The following is a 21,560-nucleotide window of genomic DNA, read 5'->3' on the forward strand; positions in this document are numbered from 1 at the left end:
GTGCTGGTTGGTGTTGTGGATGAAATTGTTGTTCCTGTTGTTGCCGCGCAGAATATCTACGTCGCGCGGACTCGTTGATATGGCCGTGATAATTATTAGACCCAGTGACGAAAGTGGGATTGCTGCCGGTGTGGATTGCAGGCTGAGGCGCCGCCTGTGAGCTGAAGCTGGGAGAGCTTGAGCTTGGGCTTAGCAGGTCGGCGGAATCCTTCGACTTCTTCCGTCCTCTCCACTTGGCGGCTCGGCGTCTAGCGCGGTTATTGCGCCCAGCAGAAGGGCGCTTGGGCGGAGGTGAAGGCGCGGGGGGGTGGCATTGAGCCCGCCATCTGTGGCTTGATGCAAATGTGCTGGCGGCGGGAGCGCTAGACGATCCTGGGACTAGTTGGCGTCACCGGTCCCAGCAAATCGAATGCGTTTAATTGCGTACGGGTGGACTTGGATCCCAATCCCAGGGGTGTGCGACTTTGGCCAGCGTCAATAAATTACGATTGTTATGCGCCGATCCCGAGGCGACGGCGGAATCTGGTTCGGATGATTTATTAATAGCTGCGATTGCAGTAGAGACGGATTGAGTAGCTGCACAGCTTAATTTCACCGTGTTCCCGCATTTCCAGCACCAGAGGAACCTCTTTGGACATCGTGATCTAAGTCGGCGAAGGCATCCCGGAGTAGCTCGGCAAGTGCTCCGCTCTCCACCGCTAAGCAGATTGCCCAACTCATAAAGAAGGAGGGGGGACCTCTTGTGTTACTCGACGTCCTTTTTCTCTTCCATATTCAAACATATACCCCTAATCTCTGAGTTCGAATATGCCCCTCAACACGATGTTGGCCCTACCTGCTCATGCCAATGAGGGCAGTGAGTTCACTATGGCCGTCCTGGGCTGCGGTACGTGCGATCAATAGCAGAGACTCTCGTTCACTGGCCCAAACCCCTGTCCCTTCGATGTAACCATTCGGCCTCCCTTTCCTCTCGTTTTGCGCAATTGAAGGCGAAATTGAGGTCCATAACCCACCCAGCTACTTGGCTGTAAAAGGCAATCATTGCCTTTGCGCCTACTTCCCTATGCCGCCATACCCCAGATGATGCCACCGACCGAGAGTCGCTTCCGGTGAGATCGAAGCTAATGATGCGCTTGTACAGGCACCATGGGCATAGCCATCCTCTCAGGCATCCTGAGCTCCCTCTCCGACCTCGAGGCCCCGAAGCCGCTCCAATCGCCCATGCAGAACGGCACGTCCGACCCCATGGACGACCCCCTCCCCTCGCGGCTGCCCTCGCGCTTCATTGCCTGCGTGCGGCGGACCGAGTCGGCGAAGCGCGTCAAGAAGGCGCTGTGGGCGCACAGCTCCGTCGTCAAGGTGGTGCAGCGGGAGAACGTGGCGGCGGTGTCGCAGGCCGAGGTGATCCTGCTGGCGTGCAAGCCGTCCATGGTGTCCGAGCTGCTCAGCGAGCCCGGCCTCAGCAAGGCGCTGCACGGCAAGCTGCTCATCAGCATCTGCGTGGGCGTGACGGCGGACCAGATCGAGACGGTGCTGCACGGCGCCGTGCCCCAGCACGACCCCGAGGTCGACGGCCGCTGCCGCGTGGTGCGCGCCATCCCCAACACGGCGGCCCAGATCCGCGAGAGCATGACCGTGGTCGCCCTGCCCGACCCGCCGCTGCCGGCCCCCGTCGCGAGCCTCGTCACCTGGATCTTCCGCCGCATCGGCGACGTCGTCTACCTGCCGCCCAACACCATGGACGCGAGCACCGCCCTGTGCGGCGCCGGCCCGGCCTTCTTCTCCCTCATGATGGAAGCGGCCATCGACGGCGCCGTGGCCATGGGCGTGCCGCGCGCCGAGGCGACGCGCATGGCTGCGCAATCGATGCGAGGTACCGCGTCGTTGGTTCAGGCCGGAGAACACCCGGCCATCCTGCGCGACAAGATTTCTACCCCGGGCGGATGCACCATCGGCGGCCTCCTGGTGCTCGAGGAAGGTCGCGTGCGGGGCACCATCTCGCGGGCAGTCCGGGAAGCGACTGTTGTTGCATCCCAAATTGGCAAGGGCCGGGAGAATGTCAATGGAACCCGTTTCCCTCAGACCGACAACGGTGGATTTTAGCACGGACGATCTGCAGGGCCAAAGATAGAACTGGACGAAACGCGGTATAGAATGGAGTTGGGGTTTGATTTGTGGCGTGACCGCAAACGAACCTATGGAGTATCAAAAGAAAATAAAGCGGAAGCGAATGCCAAGACCAAGTCTCAGAAAAACGTATTTCCATTTCATTAAGGGTTCCTAGACCAAAGCAGCTGAGAGCCGATCTGAAATAAGACCTCCTGCAACAGATCTTGCTGCATTCAAGTGTATCTTCCATCTATATGGAAGAAGATTTTGTGAGTTCGTAAAGTTACAAGCCCAGAAACCATGTGCAATCAAAGGAGGTATCATGAGAGCCAACCCGGCCAAAAACTCCTCTCCGGACAAACCACCCTCTCGAACTTGTCAATGAAGTTCTGGGTTTCGGTAGTTCCTAGAGATCCCGAAAAACAGTGCAGATAGTGACACCAAGCTAATCTACTCGTCGTCGACTCTTGCCTTCTTGCTGGAAGGGCCCTCTTCTTCGCCATCGGATTTCCGCTTTCCATGAGACGTACTAGCTCCATTGGGTTGGGCATCAGCGCCGGGCTTGGGTGCCTCCAGTCGCTCCAGGATGCGCGCATACTCCCACTCCACGTTCTCGAGCGTGTCGTTGAGTTTGATGATTCTCTCGGTGACCTCGAATTCGCCCAGGATCGATGCGTTGCGGCGATACAAGCGCTGTTTGAGAAGGATTCGCCAAAGCATATAGGCATGTTTGTCGGCCTTGGACGCCACTGGTCTCTCGACCTCTTCATCGTCAGGCAGAGGTTGGACGGAAAGCGGAAGTTTCGACATCAGATGCATCTCGACCAGTCGCCAGAATTGGCGTGGGGCGATCTTGACTTTCAGACGCAGCTGCTCCAGTGCGTCAACATCGACAATTCCCTTGGTCGAGGTGCTGGCGCTACTGTCTTTCTTGGAGATTTGCGTGCTGTGGTGCAGAACGGCTCCTTTGTCGGCGACAGCGATGTCAGGGTTTACGGCCAGATTGGCAAACTCGGGGAAGTTCTTGCGAAGATACTTCATGTCGCAAAGATCTCGTAGTAGATCGAAGGCCTCATTGGGGTCTTCCACGGTGATCTCTTTGGTTGACTCATCTTTGGACTGGAGGTCAAAGATGGTGTTGTACAGCATGGCTCCCGCACCCTTGCCTTGGAACGGGGGCAGTATGAGGAACTGAGAGATCCTGGCGCGGTGGGGCAATTCCGTGTAAGGAAAGTCGCCAGAGGGGAGCTCCCAGCTGTCGTTCTTCTTGGGCTCAAGGAGAGACGATGCCTTGCCCGGGCTGGCAGGGGGCGTGGGTGTTTGGTAAAGCCAGAAGTGGTAGACGGTCGAGTAACCCTGGAAAACGTATTGCTCGTTCGCGGCCGAAGGCTTCTTGTAGAGGAGGAAGACGGACCAGCGGGCCAGGGAATAATCAGGCTCGTCCTTGCCATCCGCGTCTTCGCCAATATATGATCCGCCCTCGATGTAGAACAGAACAAGAAGCTGGAGGCGTTTCACCAGCTGCTTCACTGCCGGGTCGGCGAGGCTTCCCTTCCAGACCTCGTACGTCTCGCCATCTCGCTCTATGGTGTTGACAAGCTCGCCGGGCGGTGTCCAGTCGGTCGGTGTCTGCTGAACGGCCAACTCGAAATCGGTCTTCTTCTGAAAAGCCACTGCGCGCAATGTTTGTTAGTCACGAGCCAAAGTGATCATCAAGTGACTTGAACACACCTCCGGGAAGGAACTCCTTCATCAACTCTAGGACATCAACCGCCTCGGCATCTCCCACGGCCTTGAACTTCTTGATGCATGATACAGACAGGTTCGGTCGCATATCGATTGCGTTGTATGTGAGGTTGACCTTGAGGCCCTTGTATCCGAAGATCTGCTCATTCTCGAAAACGGCGTAGGTGAACTTGGGATTGAACGAGTCGATTTTCTTCAGCCCAGAGTCGCTGGGGGTTACCAGTGAGATGGTGAAAGCCTCGTTGGCGTCGGAAGTCCCTGCAGCATGACGTTAGCAAATTGCAGATGCGCCGCCTCGAACAAAGTAGGTGAATCGCATACACTCCTCCTCCATGTTGGATAAAACTTGCGATCCTCTGGTCTGGTAAGTCTGGAGTTGATGCGCTGAGGCAATGCGAGCGGTGTTTTCAGTACAATGGGCGACCCAAGTTTTGCGGACTGTACTGGAGGTAAGGTGATGTGGTGATGGGATGTAATGCCTGGAAGGCTGGTGGCTGCAGGTGATAATCAATTAAACAGAGGTTGCCTTGCGTCGCGATGCTGGACGCGATTGGAAGCGCGTAACGACGAAAAGTATTGGGCTCCGCTCCAGGTGCCAATTGGCGTATTTGGGCGGCTCGTTTGCAGCACGGTTCAGGTACTCGCGCACGCTAGAATCTGAAACCCCTGCCTGACTCTTTAACGGGGAGTTGCCAAATTACCAAGGGACGGTACCTGTCCGGAAATGCCCAGGCGGCAAAATCGGAATGGACGTGACGTACCCATCTGCAAGGAATCGAGACGGTAGTGTAGCGTCTCACTTGCAGGGATGCTATGCTACCGCTGCCCTTGAAGTAACGGTCTCAAACAAGAAAGAGGAGGCTGAAAGCTGTCAAAACCTTGGGAGGGTTGGATTGGTATTTTGGACGCTGGTGCCCGTCGTCGCCCTTCTCGTCGCCGTAGCACGTACACACGCAGCACAGCCTGGCCAGCTAGCTGTCCTAGTTCGATTTCTCCTATTCTGCCGTCCTCGACAGGGTTTTCGTTCAATCAGTTCCAATGCGTCGGTAGCAAGTCCTGAACAGACTGTCAAGAACCCCAATCGACGGCAGTTTTGCGTGCCAACCCCTACAATGGCCGGCGTGTTTGTTCTGCTCGCCCAGACGGTAAGCGGTCCATTGGAAGAAGTGCCCGTGGTCATTGGTTCGCGATGCTAATGCTTCGTGTCGCAGGTGGTGATGGCTTTGGCGTATGTGCCCATTACCCCCCCGTCCGACACCTTGCGATACATGGCATACTGACTCGACCGATCAGCTCCTTCCTGGCCGGCGCGCTGCCCCTCTCCATGACACTATCGCAAGCACAGCTACGACTGATATCGAGTATCGGCATTGGGCTACTAGTCGGCACGTCGCTCATAGTCATCATACCCGAGGGAGTCGAGGCGATATCAGACGCTTCGCTGTCGGGGCATAACCATCTCAAGGCCCGAGAGGACGATCCACCGACGTCGATCCCTTCTGGCAATAAACCACCGGAGCCAGTTCCCACCTTCTACATCGGTCTTTCGCTTATTCTGGGCTTTGTGCTCATGTTCCTGATCGACCGGCTACCGCGACATGCCTCCGAAAACTTCCAACAACCCCCCGCGCCGAGACATATCAGCCTCAGCAATCTGGCAGGCACAACGAGACCTGTAGATGAGGAAGAGACCGAAGGCTTTTTGGGCTCTCTTGCGCCCAGCCCGAAACAATCGAGGAGCCTCGCGACCACCATCGGGCTTGTCATCCACGCCGCAGCCGATGGAATCGCTATAGGCGCTTCGGCCACTGCGTCGGACATGCAGCTCGGATTCATCATATTCATCGCCATCATGGTGCACAAGGCACCTGCCGCGTTTGGGTTGATATCGATTCTCCTGAAGCAAGGGTTGTCGAAGCGCGCGGCTAGAGGCCACTTGATCGTATTCAGTTTGGCATCCCCTTTTGGCGCATGGGCAACCTTCATTCTCGTGAAACTGCTTGGTGGTGGCAGCATAGGTCCCGATGGCGAGAGCCACGTCAGCCAGTGGTGGACTGGGATGTTGCTTCTCTTTTCGGCTGGAACTTTTCTGTGAGTAACGCCGTGGTGTGTTGCTTTCGAAGGATCTGTACTGACCTCTAGGACAGTTACGTCGCTATGCATGCAATGCAAGAAGGCGACGGCGCGGGCCATGAGCATGGTTCTAGTCCCAACGGCTATGCTGACAGCCACACATCCCAACGGAAGCAACCGAAACCCCAGATGCGAGACACCCTCGCTACTGTTGTCGGCATGCTGATTCCTATGTTGACGCAATTCGGTCATCACCACTAAGCTGGTGACTTGGTATGACGTGACATGATCACGCAGGATTATTGATATACCGTCCCTTTCCACTGATGTACGGCCGGCACGGATTGCAGAAATAGACGAAAGCGCCGCCATTATGGACAGGGCGACATCACTACAGCGTAGACTGCTGTATTTGGAGGACGAGGCGTATAATTGCAAGCAGCGAATCGAGGCGATAGTGACGGGATGTAGGATAGGATTATACCCCCATTGAAAGTACTGATTGCGTTGCAGCCTTGTCTCATTGCAGTTCAGCTACCCGTTTTTTACTTGGGTCATTTCAGAGAATATTTTATACCTATGACTTTGCTCACTATTTACACAAACGAAATGTATTCGTCCCAATGCGATTCAAGGGGCGGTCTTCAAGCATCTTGAACATTGGCTAATTCGTCCTTAGCTACTATCAATGCTGAGCAAATTTTGCTTGAATATTTGTAGCTTTGTACAACTTGGGAATAATCACCAACTCGACAGTTACTTGGCATTTTGAACATTATACGGAGCCGTGTAGAATCCCAAGCCCCTTTACAGAAAGCCCAACACAACAAGCAAGCTTCTTCTCCGGTTCGGCATACCAAGCGACTTATGAAGATCATGGCAATGCTGCGGTGATTGAAAACAGAAGCTCATGGTCGATTTAGCCGGCGGAGGCCACGATGTGTGAGGACGACCAATCATACGATTTCAGCCGTCAGTCGCAGCAGTTGAGGCTTATGTTATCAGCAGAACAATTGTGTCGCTTACGGCGCGATGCTACTCTTTCTTCTAACCGAGGGACACGCGATTGGTTACTTACCACGTCAGCTCAATCGGGAGTTCAAGTTCGGTACCTAGACTGGCCATTCGTGCTTCGTGTTCTCCAGCCTTCTTCGTTGCTGGTTTGCATCCAATAGTGAGACGGCAGAAAAATATTTGGTTTGTTTTTGGCATTCGAATTGAAGGAACAATGCTGCTCCCTGCGTTGGTCTGGGCCGTGACGACACTCATCTGGGTCGACCACGGTGCCGAGGCTCATCCAACCGCTGCTGCTTCTGCGAGAAGAGACGACGCCGCCGATTACGACTGGGGCTCTATACGGTGCCCGGCAGTAAACTCCCAACAGACATTTCCAACGCCCTCTTACCGCACCGAGAAGGGCCTGTTCCTAGTGTGCACGGAGCTGGTCATCAACGCGACACCCCAGGAGGTCTACCACGCCCTCTTGGATTTCCAAGCGTACTCGGCGTGGAATAGCTTCGTCCGCAATGTCGCGCTGCCAGCCGAGGTCGTCAAAACCCCCGACGACGTCTACGCCGGTCTGGAGATGCGGTTCACGACCGCAGGGATCATACCGCTGCTTAACACGACGAGCAACGAGATTGTCACCGTCATGAAGGGGTCGTTTGACGACGGTGGTAGTCCGGGAGAAGGAGAAACAGCGCCGGCGACGACAGCAACCCAATACCTGATGGCCGCGTGGCGCTATGATGACGGGCTCCACGGCACGGCGTCGAAATCGGAACACCCAAACATCCTCGTGGATCGCGGCGATGGCACGACGTTGTACATCTCGTACGAGACATTCTTCGTGGGACCCGGTACGCTGCTCCTACTCCCGCTCAAGGACACACTGCAAAAACAGTACACGCAACAGGGGCTTGACCTGAAGGCGTATGTCGAGAAGACGATATAGGCGGGCGGCTTTTGACGGCGCTGCCATACGGTTTGATATTGTCGACTTACATGCTGCCTTAGGAGTTTTGGCAAGGACTCAACGTTCAAGGTCTCGCCAACTTGGCATATACTTCGTATGAGGCTCTTACCTAGTGCTTGTCAAAGGGGGCCTTGCTCCAGCACTCAATGCGCAGCCACATGTTGGTTGGCCCTCTTTAGTTCATAGCAATCAGTGCAACATTACGACTTGGTACTTATATATGTTATTACTTGCTCCTGTCATCCTAAAAGTCTAGTTCAGGTAATATGACATGATCATCCAAGGCTTTTACTCGAATGGTACCAGTTCCAGGGACAACACACAAACTGTGATTCTGAATGATAAAGTCTAAGCGGTATATATCCAACGCTATTTATCGACTTTTGTTTGGGAAACCAAGATCTGGCTCCGATGCCCCATGAAAGGGCCATGGAACTCGGGAAGCAAAACTCTCGGAGAGCAGTGGTTCTTGGGCTTGTCTTTCGAAGAACCCCCCTTTGGACACACATATATCATCACTTCTTGCTTTCACCACAATCATGCCAAAGCTCTACCATCTCATCCCACCCAGTCTCAATCAGCGAAGATCTCCATATATCTGTCAATACGGTAGCAAGATGGATCGACTGGGCGCTCCTCTTGGTCCAGCAAGGCGGCCCTGGTGGCGCACCGCGCTCGATATAACCTACGGATTAATCGCCGTCGTCGCCACGATCAGCTCGGCACGTTCTGCATTCTCGGTACTCGACCCTTACCATGTTGCCGAGGACCTCGATCTGATGGCCTACGTCTTCGCCACGTTTGCACTGGTAGCCCGCCTTCTCTGGTGCATGACGCAAGATTGTCCCTGGTCGGCGGTCTATCACCTCCACAGCCGCGCCCTCCTAGCCGCTGTCCTGGCGCCGTTCGTCTACGTGTGCAAGATTAGACCTGACATGAAAGGCAACGGCAAGCCTGTTGTGAATGAGTCGGCGATGATCTCGATTGCATTTCTATATCATGCGGTCGTGATGGCGTACTTTATGGGAGACGAAGAAGCGGAAGCTGATTATTATCAAGCCTGGGCCCAAGAACTGAAGAGGGATCTTGAGGGGTTCAAAGACCGCCTGCACACGCCGAAAAGCTGTTACATTGCATGGCGAAGTCAACTGGTACGCCAGGTTGTAGGTTGGATGGACTCCGTGACTATAACGAACCTTCCGATTCCAGTACCGATACCTAGGATACAAATACGGAAATTGGACCTGGCTGAAAGGAGGCTTGGCTGATCTGGGTAGAGGCTCGAGGCCAACAGGACGCTTCCGCAGAAAATGATGTCGCAATTGAGTACAGTTTCTACTTCACACAAACTACCAGATACATTATCGACGCGGCATGTCTTTCGGGTCCAGAACCCCCAAGCAACACCCGCGTTCGCTGTTCCTTTCTCGCGCACCGGACGGGCCTACGGACTACCCGAAATTGAGACGTGTGGCTCACGAACGCGCATTGCAAGGGATATATATTGTTAGATAGACAGATACAACAACACGTAGTTGACTTACACTGCATCGTGAAGGTGTCGCTGCCTGGCAGCACAGTCAGGTCATCATCACCGTATCAGCAGACGACTGGTGACCTAGTTGCTGCCCAGTGTCGGCATGGTCCGGTTGCTAGTTGCGTAGAGCCAGCGAGAGGCGCCAAAGCGAGGCGGCGGCCTTCTGTAGGATTCCCGCATGGCGGTGATGCGTAGGCGCCATTGCCGAGGACTAACCCCGCGAGAGCTACATGCACTTGGCTTGGACTACAGCCACAACTGCTACCCAGACTGCAGTGTCCAAAAAGGACATGGTCACCACAAAGACCACGCCAACCAGCTGGAACCCAAACCTTTCGGATTTCTATCATTTGACGTAAGCACTAAGCAATGGATGTCCTGCCAATACCAACAATATTGAGAATCGCGAGGATACCAACTACCTGATGGCACAAACCGCGAGGATAGCCGCTGGCGTATACGGCGGCAACATCTGCAGTTAGAGTAACTGAAGATGGTGTATGGAACGGAACGCCACTTCAAATACAGTTGGAGTCATTCGAATCCCGTCACGCCTCCTCTAGGGAAGGTGCGACAGAAACCAGAATGCTACACCGAAGCCACCTACCTACCTCAGCTCTACAGAGAAGACCTGGCAGTCCACGAATAACATGGCTCACATCTACTATTTCCCTCAACCATCCGTCGGATTTGACTGGCGGAAACCAAATGCGTGCAGCACGTGCTTTTCGTTCAGCCGCTCCGGTGCTGACATGCAGCCGAACGGAGTAGGCCAACCTGCAATGGACTCCTTCGACTTCATGTATTTTGTTGATTAAGCCATCGCGAGTCTCACGGCATTTGCAACTCGACCAAAATGAGATGTATCGACACAATCCTCAAGCAACTCGTGCAGAAGACGGCATGCGCTAGTTTCAAGCCGTACGCCATTCTGTCGCACACGTGGGACAATACAGAAATCACCTTTCAAGATTTCGACGGCGCAGGACTCAACGGCTGCCGCGACAAGGCCGGGTACGCCAAGCTGAAGGGCGCCATCGACCTGGCCCGCGAGCAAAAGTTCCGGTACCTATGGGTCGACACGTGCTGCATCGACAAGACGTCCAGCTCCGAGCTCTCCGAGGCCATCAACTCCATGTTCGAGTGGTACCGAAACGCCGAGGCCTGCTACGTCTACCTCAGCGACTACTCGTCGTCTCACGACTACAACCCGAAGGCCCCGTCCGTGCTGGGCCAGAGCCGTTGGTTCCGCCGGAGCTGGACGCTGCAGGAGCTCATCGCCCCGAACCACGTCGCCTTTTACTCGCGCGACTGGAAGAGCATAGGCACCAAAGCAGAACTGTGCCAGACAATCTCCGGCATCACGAGCATATCGACGGGCGTCCTGATGGAGCCCGACGGGTACAAAGGCGCCAGCACCGCGCAGAGGATGTCCTGGGCCGCGAGCAGGGAGGCCACGCGGGGCGAAGACCATGCCTACTCTCTCTTCGGCATCTTCGAAATCAACATGGCCCCGCTGTACGGGGAGGGCGCCGAGCGCGCCTTCCGACGGCTGCAGGAAGAGATTATCCGTACCAGCACAGATGACTCCATCTTGGCCTGGCTTCCATCGGAAGAGTCCTCTGAGGGGTGTTTGCCGAGTGCTCTGGCCCCGTCGCCCAGTTGTTTCATGCGAACTGGCGCGGTTGTGCATTTCGTGTCAAAATGGGCCTTAGAACTCGATCACTTCTCCATGACGCCGCGAGGTCTGCAAATCGAAGCCCCCGTAATCGAGGAGGAAGGCGGCACCATGGTCATTGTGTTGTCCAGCCGCTACGTAGGCGACTTCCGAGGTCCTCTTGGTATCAAGGTCGAGGCACTGTACCCAGGAAAGCCAGGACGGCTGGCTCTCTGCCAACGCCAAGCTCTAGCGACCCAGCTGGTTCCCGTAAACTCCTCGGCCAGTCTGGCAAAGCTGGAACGGCGCAAGATCTGTATCCTCGAGAGCTCCGCCATATTGGAGGGCCGAGGACGCGGCCTGAAGACCAAGTCGGGCTTGCCGCGCATGTGGATCCGGACCGTGGCCGATGCGCTCCAAATTGTCCAAGTAGGCCCCCAAGAGGTGTACAATTGGGAACTGAGAATCTTCAAGGCCTCGACACGAGCGTCTAACGTGCTGCGCCGCCGAGTGATAGTCTTGAGTGACAGGCACCACCCGGACGTTTGGCATGTCGTGGTCGCCTTCATCCAGGTCGCCGGTGGGGGTGTTCAGGCAAACCTCATCACGTACCCGACACCCTCGGCCCGGCCGGCTGACGAGGTGGTCGGAGCCGCGATGGCGGCAAACTGCAGTGAGCTCCGTGACGCTGACATACCCAAGGTCGTTCGCACGGGTCAAGGGGACTCTCGGATCAACGTCAAAATGCAGCATGGACTAATGCTGGGCGAGGAGATCTTCACCATCGACATTGAACTGTGGGGGCGTTAAGAGAAAAAGAAAAAAAAGTAGCCTTATGCACTAATCAGATTCCCTGCTGCGATTTAGCGCATTTCATTCCTACACAAACAAAGTCAGCTGTGGTGACGTATAGACCCCCGTGGTCACTTTGCTGGCATTCCATCGATCAATCGGTGCATCGAAAATCGGATTTACGAGTCGACGTCTTCTGATGAAGTCTTTTCTTTAATCCAGGCCAGGCGACACTGCAAGGTGTGGTCATTAACAGGAGACAAGCTTTGCCTAGACCAGTAGCTAGACCGACTAAACCGTCCCGTTATATTCGGCCCGGCTCAGACTAAGCAAGGCCACGCAGCAGGGGTGGGACAACGAGAAGCGAGCGAAGCCCATTTCCCGGGGCCCAACTGCAGCCAAGGAAACGTCTAGAAAGCCCACTCGGACATCCACTCCCCAAGACGCACGAGAGATCTCCCGTACCCGTTTTCCGAGGGCCTAGGGGGGGGCCATCGTATCCCCGACCAGATGGGCCGATATGGAGCCACTTGGACCTGCCTCGCTGCCTCGGCCTTTGCATCGCCCAGCGCAATCAAGGCTATGAGGCTCTGCTCAGGCTTAATTCCGTCTCCTGCCGGGGGCGACGTGGAGCCCGTGGGGGCACTTGGGTCCGGTGAGGACCCAGGTGAAATGGCCGTCGGCAGAGGCCACGGAACTCATGGGAGAACTTTTGGGTGCGCTGCTTATATCGAGCGAGCTCGCTGCTTCTACGGGCCCGAGGGCTCACCCTCCCTCCTCCTGCACAGGACTTTCTGCCACCGGCCGCAGGAACTAGAAGGGACTCACAATAGACGGAATAGATCTTCTCTTGTTTATATCTGGTTGGAGGGTCGGAAATCGAAGCGACAAAGTCTTTCTTGGCTTTGGATATCTCACTTTCAAAGAGCTTTTCTCCTCTGATAGATCTCAGTCTCGGATCTTTACTCCTTGGCGCTTTAGGGGGTCAGGTCCCAAAGTTTTCGCGTGCCAACGGTACAGCACAGCACCTTCGCATTCCCAGATCCGGACACGCAGGTGACTCCTCGACTGTGTGTGTGTGACATAGCTTTCGCGGTCTTTTGCTGCTGTAGGATTCCTGTTCTATAACCGCTGCGGAGGTTCCCAGCGAAGAGATCGGCCAACGGGAGCCAAGTACGCGCGCTATTGATCGACTAAGTCCCGACCAGGCGGTCCGGATCGTCCGATGCGACGATGAGCAAACTCACGCCAACCCTCTCCCGGGTCCTCAAGCCGTACCACACCCACGAACTGCACTATGAGGAGTCCCCTCCCGCCCTCGACGACGAAGGCCACCTCACCTTCTCCCCGGACGATGTAGAGAACCCCAAGAACTGGTCCTCGGCTAGGCGCTGGTGGATCAGCTTCGCCAGTGTCGTCGCCGTCATCAACGCGACGTTTGCGTCCTCGGCGCCCTCCGGTATTCTTCAGGTGCGTACACTTTGATTCTCCTCGGATCCGACTATGGACTAACTGGCCGACGCAAACAGGGTATATCCGACGAATTCGGCGTGACGAGGCAGATCGCCGGCCTCACTATTACACTCTTTCTCCTAGGCTACTGTGCGGGCCCCATGATCTTCGCACCTCTCAGTGAAGTAAGTAGATCCATCGATTGGGTAACACTGGTGTCGCGACTAACCCAACCTCCCAGTTCTATGGTCGCCGCTGGCTGCTATACTCATGTATGATTCTCTACGTCGCCTTCAACTTCCTTTGCGCCTTTACCCATAACTTCGCCGGTCTGCTCGTCGGACGTTTCCTGACTGGGACCTTCGCCAGCTCCACCCTGTCCAATGCACCAGCCATCATGGCCGATATATGGGATAACAAGGACCGCGGCAAGGCCATGGCCTTCTTCACCATCATGCTGCAGATCGGCCCCGCGCTCGCCCCCGTCGTCTCGGGCTTCCTGCAGCTGACCATCGGCTGGCGCTGGTGCTTCTACGTGCTCACCATGTTCGGCGCCTTCTCGCTGCTGTTCATCTTCACCATCCCCGAGACCTACGAGCCGGTGCTGCTGCGGCGCAAGGCGGCGCGCGTCCGCGCCGCCCGGATCCCCGGGTTTGAGGACGTCCTGGCCCCGGCCGAGGCCGACGGCGGCTCGTCCTCGCTGATGTCGATCCTGGGTACGGCGCTGCTCCGCCCCTGGCGCATCCTGTTCGACCCCATCTCCTTCTGCGTCGCCGTCTACATCACCTTCCTCTACACCCTCATCTACATGCTCTTCAGCATCTACCCCATCATCTACCAGCAGCACCGCCACTGGAACGTCGGCATCGGCCAGCTGCCCGTCCTGGCCACGGGCATCGGCGGCATGATTGGCGGCGCCATCATCTTCTACTACGAGCAGAAGACGGCCGGCCTCGATCTGGGCCGACCGAGGACGCCCGAGGACCGGTTGCCGCTGGCCATGGCGCCGGCCGTGCTGTTCCCGGGCTTCTTGTTCTGGTTTGCCTGGTCCGGTAATTTCAAGTAAGTGCTCGCCCCCTATCCCAAAGACTGGGACGCCTGACACTGGCATGCATAATCAAATGGACCTCGCGACTAACACTTCTGATAGCTACGTCCACTGGATTGTCCCTCCCCTCGCCGGCACCTGCGTCTCCGGCGTCATCGTCATCATCTTCAACTCCTTCACCAACTACCTGGTCGACACCTACAAGTGGTACGCAGCGAGCGCCATCGCCATCAACACGGTGTGCCGTTCCGCCAGCGCGGCCTCGGCGCCCCTCTGGACCGGCTACATGTTCGACGCTCTCGGCGTGGGTGTCGGCGGATCCGTCCTGGGCGCCGTCGCCGCCGGGCTCGCTATCATGCCCTTCGTCTTCTACAAGTACGGCGCGCGGATCCGCGCGCGGTCCAAGTTCGCCCCGACCGCCGTGCCGAAGCCGCCACAAGACGAGGAGGCCAAGGTCGGCGGCGAGCACGGAAAAGAGAGCAGGGATCCTACCCGGGGCGGCGTCGTGGGAGGCTCGAGCTCCGAGGGCGAGGATACGTTGGTCAATGTGCCAGCAAGCACGCCGCCGAATGAACGCGAGAAATGATTTGAACGAAGCATTTGAACGAAACATATAAACCCATCTAGACTCAGGTCCCAATAATTACATAATAAATATAAATATACATGTAAGCTTCATACTGAATTATGGCACAAACGGCGGTCACTTGTAGATTTCAGGAACCACGGAACCACCGCGACCTATAGCTACGAAGGTTTTCACTGATTCTGGATGGTAAAGGTAAGCATAGGAAGGTCCATCATCAATCTTCGCGTATAGAATTGGGCTAATTTTTCCTATCCGATAGTTCAGCGAGGATGGCCGACGTTTAAAACGGCGCGCCGATCGTACTAGATTATCCCTGCTCTATACAGTACTTTTATCTGGTGGAGGGGGCAGTATTACGGTCATTTGATGAATTAGAAGATCCTCGACCTCGAATCTTCATGATTGCCCATTCACCCCTCACTTCATACCCATGACGAGAAGAACTACTATAAGTACCGAGAACGCATGGGCGGCTCCGCCAAACACGAGCAGTACGAGGTAATCCCTGACCCGCCACTTCGAGAACTCGCCCCCTCCCACTTGATCCGTCGTCGCCGTCGCATCGGGCACCATGCCGCCTCCACGTTTACGGATCCAGCAGCGCTCCATAGTATAAGCCACGAGCCCGGCCGCGAAGCAGGCGCAGGGGTAGCCAAGGGGAAAGACCCAGAAGACGCCGATCCGCGTGAAGAGGGCCTCGGAGACGAGGAACTGCGGCTCGAACCCCATCAGCATGTTGAAGGCGGTCGCGAAGAAGGCAAAGGTCATGACTAGGAGGAAGCCGCTCCTGCAGACTAGTGACACGCCCACCCAGGGCGTGGGGTAGCTGGGTGTGTTGTTCTCCTCTGTTGGTGTTGATTCGTCATCGCCGTCTTGCTGACCAGACGTGATTGCTTGACTGGCAGTTTCCTTCTCATCCGCGCTCTGGCCAATGCATGGGTACTTGGAGGAGGACGGACGAGATGCATTGACAGGCAGCAGATACGAGTTGGTCGCCACGACAAAGGGTACGACCCAAAGCGCCAGTGGTAGCTGTTGGGAGAAGCTCCATAAAGCCTGGCCGTTCGGAATATGGCCGTCAGATTTGGGCATCGATCCGTAAAGCCTAGCTATACCCCATGCGAGGACAAGGAGGAGAAAGATCTAGATTTGGTCCCAGTTAGCGTTTAGCTACGATGCCGGTATAGCTGGCAAGCAGCGCGACGAAAGGACGTAGTGAAGAGAAGGGGTGTCACTACCTCTGCGAGCCTGGACCTGAGCAAGTCCAGGTTGAACCTAACGAAAAAGGCAGCCGCATCCGAAAGAATGCCACCAAAGGTCCTCGGGTTTGGTCGCGCATCGACCAGACTCAACGACGATTCGACATCTTCGAGGTCCTCCAGATGGATCCCGCCTCTTTGGACCCTAAACCATCGGCTGACGGTGGTGTCGTTTGACTTAGTCTGCTGCGAAGGGCACCCCTTCTTCTCTTCCTCTTTACTAGGAGCAGGTATGGCCTTCCCCAGCACCAGGATCGCCACAGACATGAGCGCCACGACCGAGAAGGCCGCCAGCTGGAACCCGTGAGTCTGGCCCATACTCGCGGCACTCCCCTCGCCGCCGCGGAACCGCCCCAGCTCGCCGGCGAAGTCGAACAGAAAGCGCCGCGCATCGGCCCCGGGCGCCGCGGCACTGGCCTCCTGCCGGCCATACTCCCAGTTGAAGAAGAAGGTGGGTGCGATGCCGACGAGCATGCTACCGAGCAGGGCGGCGAGGGCCACGGCGCGGCCAAGCCTGGGCCACTCGTGGGCATTGCTGCGGCCGTTGGTTGCCGAAGAAGGAGACAGAACCGAGATGCTGCACATGCAGGCGATGGCGGGGAACCAGGCCAGGTGCATGAGGAACTGCCACTGCGCCGCCGAGATCTCGGCGTCGACGGCTTCGTACAGCTCGTGCAGCAGCTTGAAGCCGAGGATGGCCTGCATATCGGCGATGTTCACGAGGCACTGGGCGGGGCGAAGAGGTCAATAAATGAGGCCGAGGACGAGACTGTTTAGTTGTACAGGATAAAAACTCACCATACGGAGCCACCCCTCCATTGAGGGCGCAATGCCCGAAAAGCCAGACGGCTCCTTACCAGCAGGAGTGCCGAGCACCGACGCCGTGAGCTGGCGGAAGCACCGACGCGGCCATTTCAACACGACGGAGTCGACCGCATCTCTTCTCGGCTTATACGCGACGAGGTAGTGTATAGTTAGCAAGGCCAAAGATGAGCAGTTGGCAGCAACGAAGGCGGCGGCGAGCTGGGCAGAAGGGAGGACCAAGTCAGTGTATATCCCAAGCGGATGACAGATAGGGACCACGAGGGGGGATGTCGTCGCCTCGGACGCGTGACTTACACCATCGCTGCTGTACCTCTGAGCGGGTCCCGAGTCAATCATTGCCGGATTCAATATTGATAATAGATCTCGAGACTCCGAGATTCGAGCGCCCCCCTCAAGATTTTAGCTAGATTGGAGTAGATGAGAGGAAAACAAGACGCAAGGAGAAGAAGATCGAAAACGAAACAAACCAATAAATTCGGACCGACGTCCATGTCTTAACAATGATTCCACCGAAGCGATCTAGAACGCATGGATTGAAACGCATTGCCTACTAGTATCCTTAAACACCGAGACATCGCCAGCCAGCCAGCCCGCCCGAGGAAAAGGAACCTTGCCCTCTCGCGGTCGGTCGCGCAGGAAATGACAGGCAAAGTAGTGGCCGTGCCGCTACCGATGACTCCATAAAATTCCAAAATAGGCTTCTGTCGACGCCGCTAAATACGTAGAGAAACAGAGCCAGGTTAGGGGCTTTCTGTCAACCTGCTAGGTCAGCCTGTCTCCCCCTTGCAACGTTCGCCTAGCTACAGTCGGGGGCAATTGACGACGATCGCCTCGCACTTCAACTGCAAATGGGCATCCACCCAAGGACCAAGCGGAGCGGGATCCGCTCGTATCATACGAATCGTTCATGCCGAGACGAGACGGCTGGCCCGTTCCCTATCGGCGGTGTACCATGCAGAAATATAAGGCTTACACTCATACGCTCGACTGCGAATGAGGCCACGATAGGGAAGTGTGCCAAGGCAAACCCACGATAATTTTATTTACTTTTTATTATCTGTATCGACTATATTTATAATATAAGTTATAGAAAATTATTAAATCAATACCACGCATAAAGGTACACACCATGAAGCTACCTACACCCAGAACTCAAGGACGTGTCTCGTGCCACCCTGAACTTGGACACTAATAACCCCATCTTGATCTCGGACCGTCACCACATTGTCGGCCATGACCTTCGTCGAACCGCCGTAAACCACTTGCCCATCCAGTACAACCTCCGTCCGCCGTCCTTGGCCCCCATCCTCGTCGCCCGCACTCGGCACGCTGATCGTCCCGGTTGTGCCGGCTGGTGCATCCACCTCCACATGAACACGGCCGTCCTCGACGTCGTACGACCAACTGACTTGCATCGGGCCTTGCGGGGTTGGGACCTGCCCCTTGGCCCACTTCAGGTCGCCCACGACTGGCTTCACGTCCCAGGTGAGGAACCCGGGCGTCGCCGGCGTGACGCCCAGCACGTAGTTCATGCACAGCGGAACGATGCCGGTACTCCAGCCGTGCGCCATGCTCGTGAAGGCGGCCTCGTACGGCTGTCCGCCGGCCCCGATGCCCTCCCAGAATGTGATTCCCGGATCTTGCGATGCCATCCAGCCGTACATGCGGCGCATCTGGTTGAGCGCTGACTCGGTCTTGCCGGCACGGAACCTCGCTGCTATCTCAAAGTATGAGATGAACGGGTAGACGAGTTTTGAATACCCGGGTTTGATGCCGTCGCCGCCGGCGTCATAGAAACTGTTGCCATATCGCTGGTAGTTTGCCTTCTCGAGGTAGTCCAGGATGTCGTTGGCGGCGGATGAGGTGTTGGATGGCAGTGGAACGATGCCCGCAAGAATAGCAAGACTGTTTCCGTCCTGGGCATGGGCTTTACAACCACTGCCGGTGCAGTTCCGGTCGAAGAAGGCCTTGACGGCGGGGTCCCAGAGCACGTCGATGAATGCCTTGGAGACTGTGGCGGAACGATTACGCCATCGGGACGCATCTTCGGGCTTGTTCAGGATGGATGCTAGCTCCGCGGCGCGGTCCAATGCCAACACATACAGCGCGCTGTAGTATGCCGCAGAGCCCGGTCTATCGATAAACGCGTAGTCGCCGTAGTTCTCAGGCCAAGCAGGCTTCGCAGGCCGAAGAAGCAGGGAAGTGGAGTTGTCAGTGTTCGCTGGATAAAACGTATCCAACACCTTCAGCAATGTTGGGTAATAGGATTGGATATACGAATCATTCCCCGTGTACAACACGTATTCCCAGCCGCATGACACCCACCACAAGGGGTAGTCGAACAAAGGAAGCGCGTAACGTTTGCTGTTCATGTCAGAACGTAAGTATGGAAATTGGGGGAGAGAGGGTGATGCTCACATGCTGGCAGGCGGGATCCATCCGTCGTCTCTCTGGTGCTGGGCCAAATCTTCCATGACGTTTCGAGCGGCCTCTTGGATGTCATGGGTCAAGTAGCTGGTAAGTGCCGACACGGCCAAGTCGCCCATGTAGGGATCGCGGTCTCGTTTGGGGCCATCGTGCATGACCGTCTTTCCGACGAGAGACTTGCTATAAGCGTCGCGAGGGTCTGTGTCGTTCTTGCGGAAGACGTCAATGTTCGTCTCAGTGGTGTACGCGGCGTCGTACCACCACTGTGTTAGGTTCGCATCAGAGCACTCGAACCAGCCGGTGAACGTGTCGGGCGTCCCCAGATACCCGGACCATTCCAGACTCACGGACGAGATTGCGACATGGCCAAGTGAGGTGGTATGGGGTGCATCATGGGGCAGCGCATCCATCAGAATCTTGACGTATCGGAACCCATGCAGTCCGTCAGAGCAAACTTTCCTGGCGTGCTCGTGCTCGCAGCGCCATTGATTGGTCCATTCGTACGGTTTGGATTTCACCGCGATCTAGTCATTCGCATTTTAGTGGTCTATAGGGTGCCGTAAGGAGCTCGGCGACGCTTACCTGGTCAGATCCACTGGGGACGATCTTGAGGTCCTGATAAAGAAGTCAGTGACTAAGCGCGAAAGCGAGATACCAGAAGAAGGCAGGAAACGTACGCCCTCCGCATTATCCGATCTTGTGAAGTCGCTTCTGTCGGTGAGGAACTCCTGAGTCTCCGAGAAGATGAGCCTGAGCCCCGGGTCGCCCCTAGCGAAAGTGTCGGAGCCAGCGAAGGCGATCTTGAGCAAGCCCACCACGTTCTGGCCAAAGTCGAGGACGAGGGTGGGAACGTCGCCGTGGCTGCGCGCGCGTGTCAAGTGCGCGGCGCCCTTCCCCGTGATCAGACCCTGGGCATTCGTGACGTTGCCGAGCGTATAGTTGGTGAGGACCGCCTTGGGGGTGACCAGGCCGCTCGACGGCGCACGCACGTACTTGTGCCAGCTGGGCTCATCGCCGGCCGAGGCAGAGTGGCACGAGATCCAAGTATTGAATAGGGTCCATACGACTAAGAAATGCGGCCGCATCAGCATGTTGGACAAAGAGCGAGAGAGAGAGGGAGAGAGCGAGAGAGCGAGCGAGCGAAACAAGCCAACGTAAGGATACAGGTTCATTAACCAGAACAAGCGAGGGCAGCGATCAGGAAGCACGGTCGCTTCGTCTTAAATACCCAGGCAGTGGACTTTTTTTCTTTGACTTTTTTTGTTCTTTTGCTTTTCGACGCATTCCAGCGCCGGCCAGCAGAAGCAAGTGACCAAAAACCGAGTAAACTTAATATATGCAGTTTAACCTCATGCCTTGGAGGAACCCAGGCAGTGGACGGGATCAATCTGGACGGGATGAACCAGGACGGGATGAACCAGGAACATTGCCCAGCGGAAGGTGCATGTGCCCTCGGCTGCAGTGCAACGTTGATTCCTCCCGCATCGTCGCTTTCGGCCCCGGTCTTGGGATGGGGGGTTGTCATAATAGCTATGGTCTGGATCATGATCATACCCATATCCATGCCCATACCCTCCTTCCCTCTTTTCGGAGTAATTGCAGGGAAGGCGAGAGACTCCAGAACTACTGCGGGGTGCAGGTGCAGGTGCAGGCGAGGGCGGGGCATCTGTCTTCTCCATTAGTCGCTCGTGCATTGCTTCGTCGTATTGAGAGTGCTGTTGGTGATCATCCCGTGCCGTGTCGAGTCGGCGTGACGCTGGACATTGATGGGGTGTACGCGGGGAATATTAATTGTGTCTCGGGATCTCTTGTTGCGGGATGATTGTTGATAAGCGATCCGTCTCTCGGAAAGGGAACGGGTGTCACGTGTGCTCGTTACACCCCGGTTTCTCCCTAGAGTCAAACGTTAGGTATGTAACCAGCTCGCCGGCCAGGCTACGCGCATATACGAGAGCCTGATAGGTTGGCTTATCAACCAGCCCTTCCAATAGTCTGGCAGCAATGGGCACACCACCTTTTATTAACCATGCTCATCACTGCATGAAATCGTATCACGGCTGGCATCTCAGCA

The 21,560-nt window shown here is 56.1% G+C and overlaps 9 protein-coding genes across 9 annotated transcripts; 6 read left to right on the plus strand and 3 right to left on the minus strand.

Annotated features, from left to right (window-relative positions):
• Positions 1 to 822: 822 nt before the first annotated feature.
• PG986_000780 (pyrroline-5-carboxylate reductase) lies at positions 823 to 2,103 on the plus strand (the record flags this gene model as incomplete). Its single annotated transcript, XM_066837002.1, has 2 exons — positions 823 to 886; positions 1,142 to 2,103. The coding sequence occupies 2 exons, from the start codon at positions 823 to 825 to the stop codon at positions 2,101 to 2,103; spliced, it is 1,026 nt and encodes a 341-aa protein (XP_066705895.1).
• Positions 2,104 to 2,559: 456 nt separating this feature from the next.
• Positions 2,560 to 4,189, minus strand: PG986_000781 (histone acetyltransferase type B catalytic subunit; the record flags this gene model as incomplete). The annotated part of the gene is made up of 3 exons (XM_066837003.1): positions 2,560 to 3,782; positions 3,841 to 4,113; positions 4,177 to 4,189. The coding sequence occupies 3 exons, from the start codon at positions 4,187 to 4,189 to the stop codon at positions 2,560 to 2,562; spliced, it is 1,509 nt and encodes a 502-aa protein (XP_066705896.1).
• A 778-nt stretch (positions 4,190 to 4,967) lies between these two features.
• On the plus strand, positions 4,968 to 6,189 carry PG986_000782 (solute carrier family 39 (zinc transporter)- member 9; the record flags this gene model as incomplete). The annotated part of the gene is made up of 4 exons (XM_066837004.1): positions 4,968 to 5,000; positions 5,067 to 5,083; positions 5,149 to 5,946; positions 6,003 to 6,189. 4 exons carry the CDS (start codon positions 4,968 to 4,970, stop codon positions 6,187 to 6,189), a joined length of 1,035 nt encoding a protein of 344 aa, XP_066705897.1.
• Positions 6,190 to 7,156: 967 nt separating this feature from the next.
• PG986_000783 (uncharacterized protein) lies at positions 7,157 to 7,882 on the plus strand (the record flags this gene model as incomplete). Its single annotated transcript, XM_066837005.1, has 1 exon — positions 7,157 to 7,882. One exon carries the CDS (start codon positions 7,157 to 7,159, stop codon positions 7,880 to 7,882), a length of 726 nt encoding a protein of 241 aa, XP_066705898.1.
• Positions 7,883 to 8,520: 638 nt separating this feature from the next.
• PG986_000784 (uncharacterized protein) lies at positions 8,521 to 9,171 on the plus strand (the record flags this gene model as incomplete). The annotated part of the gene is made up of 1 exon (XM_066837006.1): positions 8,521 to 9,171. One exon carries the CDS (start codon positions 8,521 to 8,523, stop codon positions 9,169 to 9,171), a length of 651 nt encoding a protein of 216 aa, XP_066705899.1.
• A 1,125-nt stretch (positions 9,172 to 10,296) lies between these two features.
• Positions 10,297 to 11,907, plus strand: PG986_000785 (HET-domain-containing protein; the record flags this gene model as incomplete). Its single annotated transcript, XM_066837007.1, has 1 exon — positions 10,297 to 11,907. The coding sequence occupies one exon, from the start codon at positions 10,297 to 10,299 to the stop codon at positions 11,905 to 11,907; it is 1,611 nt and encodes a 536-aa protein (XP_066705900.1).
• Positions 11,908 to 13,122: 1,215 nt separating this feature from the next.
• On the plus strand, positions 13,123 to 14,975 carry PG986_000786 (MFS transporter; the record flags this gene model as incomplete). Its single annotated transcript, XM_066837008.1, has 4 exons — positions 13,123 to 13,359; positions 13,419 to 13,526; positions 13,583 to 14,403; positions 14,492 to 14,975. 4 exons carry the CDS (start codon positions 13,123 to 13,125, stop codon positions 14,973 to 14,975), a joined length of 1,650 nt encoding a protein of 549 aa, XP_066705901.1.
• A 420-nt stretch (positions 14,976 to 15,395) lies between these two features.
• Positions 15,396 to 17,398, minus strand: PG986_000787 (uncharacterized protein; the record flags this gene model as incomplete). The annotated part of the gene is made up of 3 exons (XM_066837009.1): positions 15,396 to 16,121; positions 16,217 to 16,963; positions 17,036 to 17,398. 3 exons carry the CDS (start codon positions 17,396 to 17,398, stop codon positions 15,396 to 15,398), a joined length of 1,836 nt encoding a protein of 611 aa, XP_066705902.1.
• Positions 17,399 to 18,201: 803 nt separating this feature from the next.
• Positions 18,202 to 20,580, minus strand: PG986_000788 (uncharacterized protein; the record flags this gene model as incomplete). Its single annotated transcript, XM_066837010.1, has 4 exons — positions 18,202 to 19,426; positions 19,481 to 20,013; positions 20,072 to 20,104; positions 20,167 to 20,580. The coding sequence occupies 4 exons, from the start codon at positions 20,578 to 20,580 to the stop codon at positions 18,202 to 18,204; spliced, it is 2,205 nt and encodes a 734-aa protein (XP_066705903.1).
• Between the last annotated feature and the right edge of the window lie 980 nt (positions 20,581 to 21,560).

Source organism: Apiospora aurea, assembly GCF_038362705.1.
Source record: "Apiospora aurea strain CBS 24483 chromosome Unknown utg000001l_segment0_segment0, whole genome shotgun sequence".
NCBI lineage: Eukaryota > Fungi > Ascomycota > Sordariomycetes > Amphisphaeriales > Apiosporaceae > Apiospora > Apiospora aurea.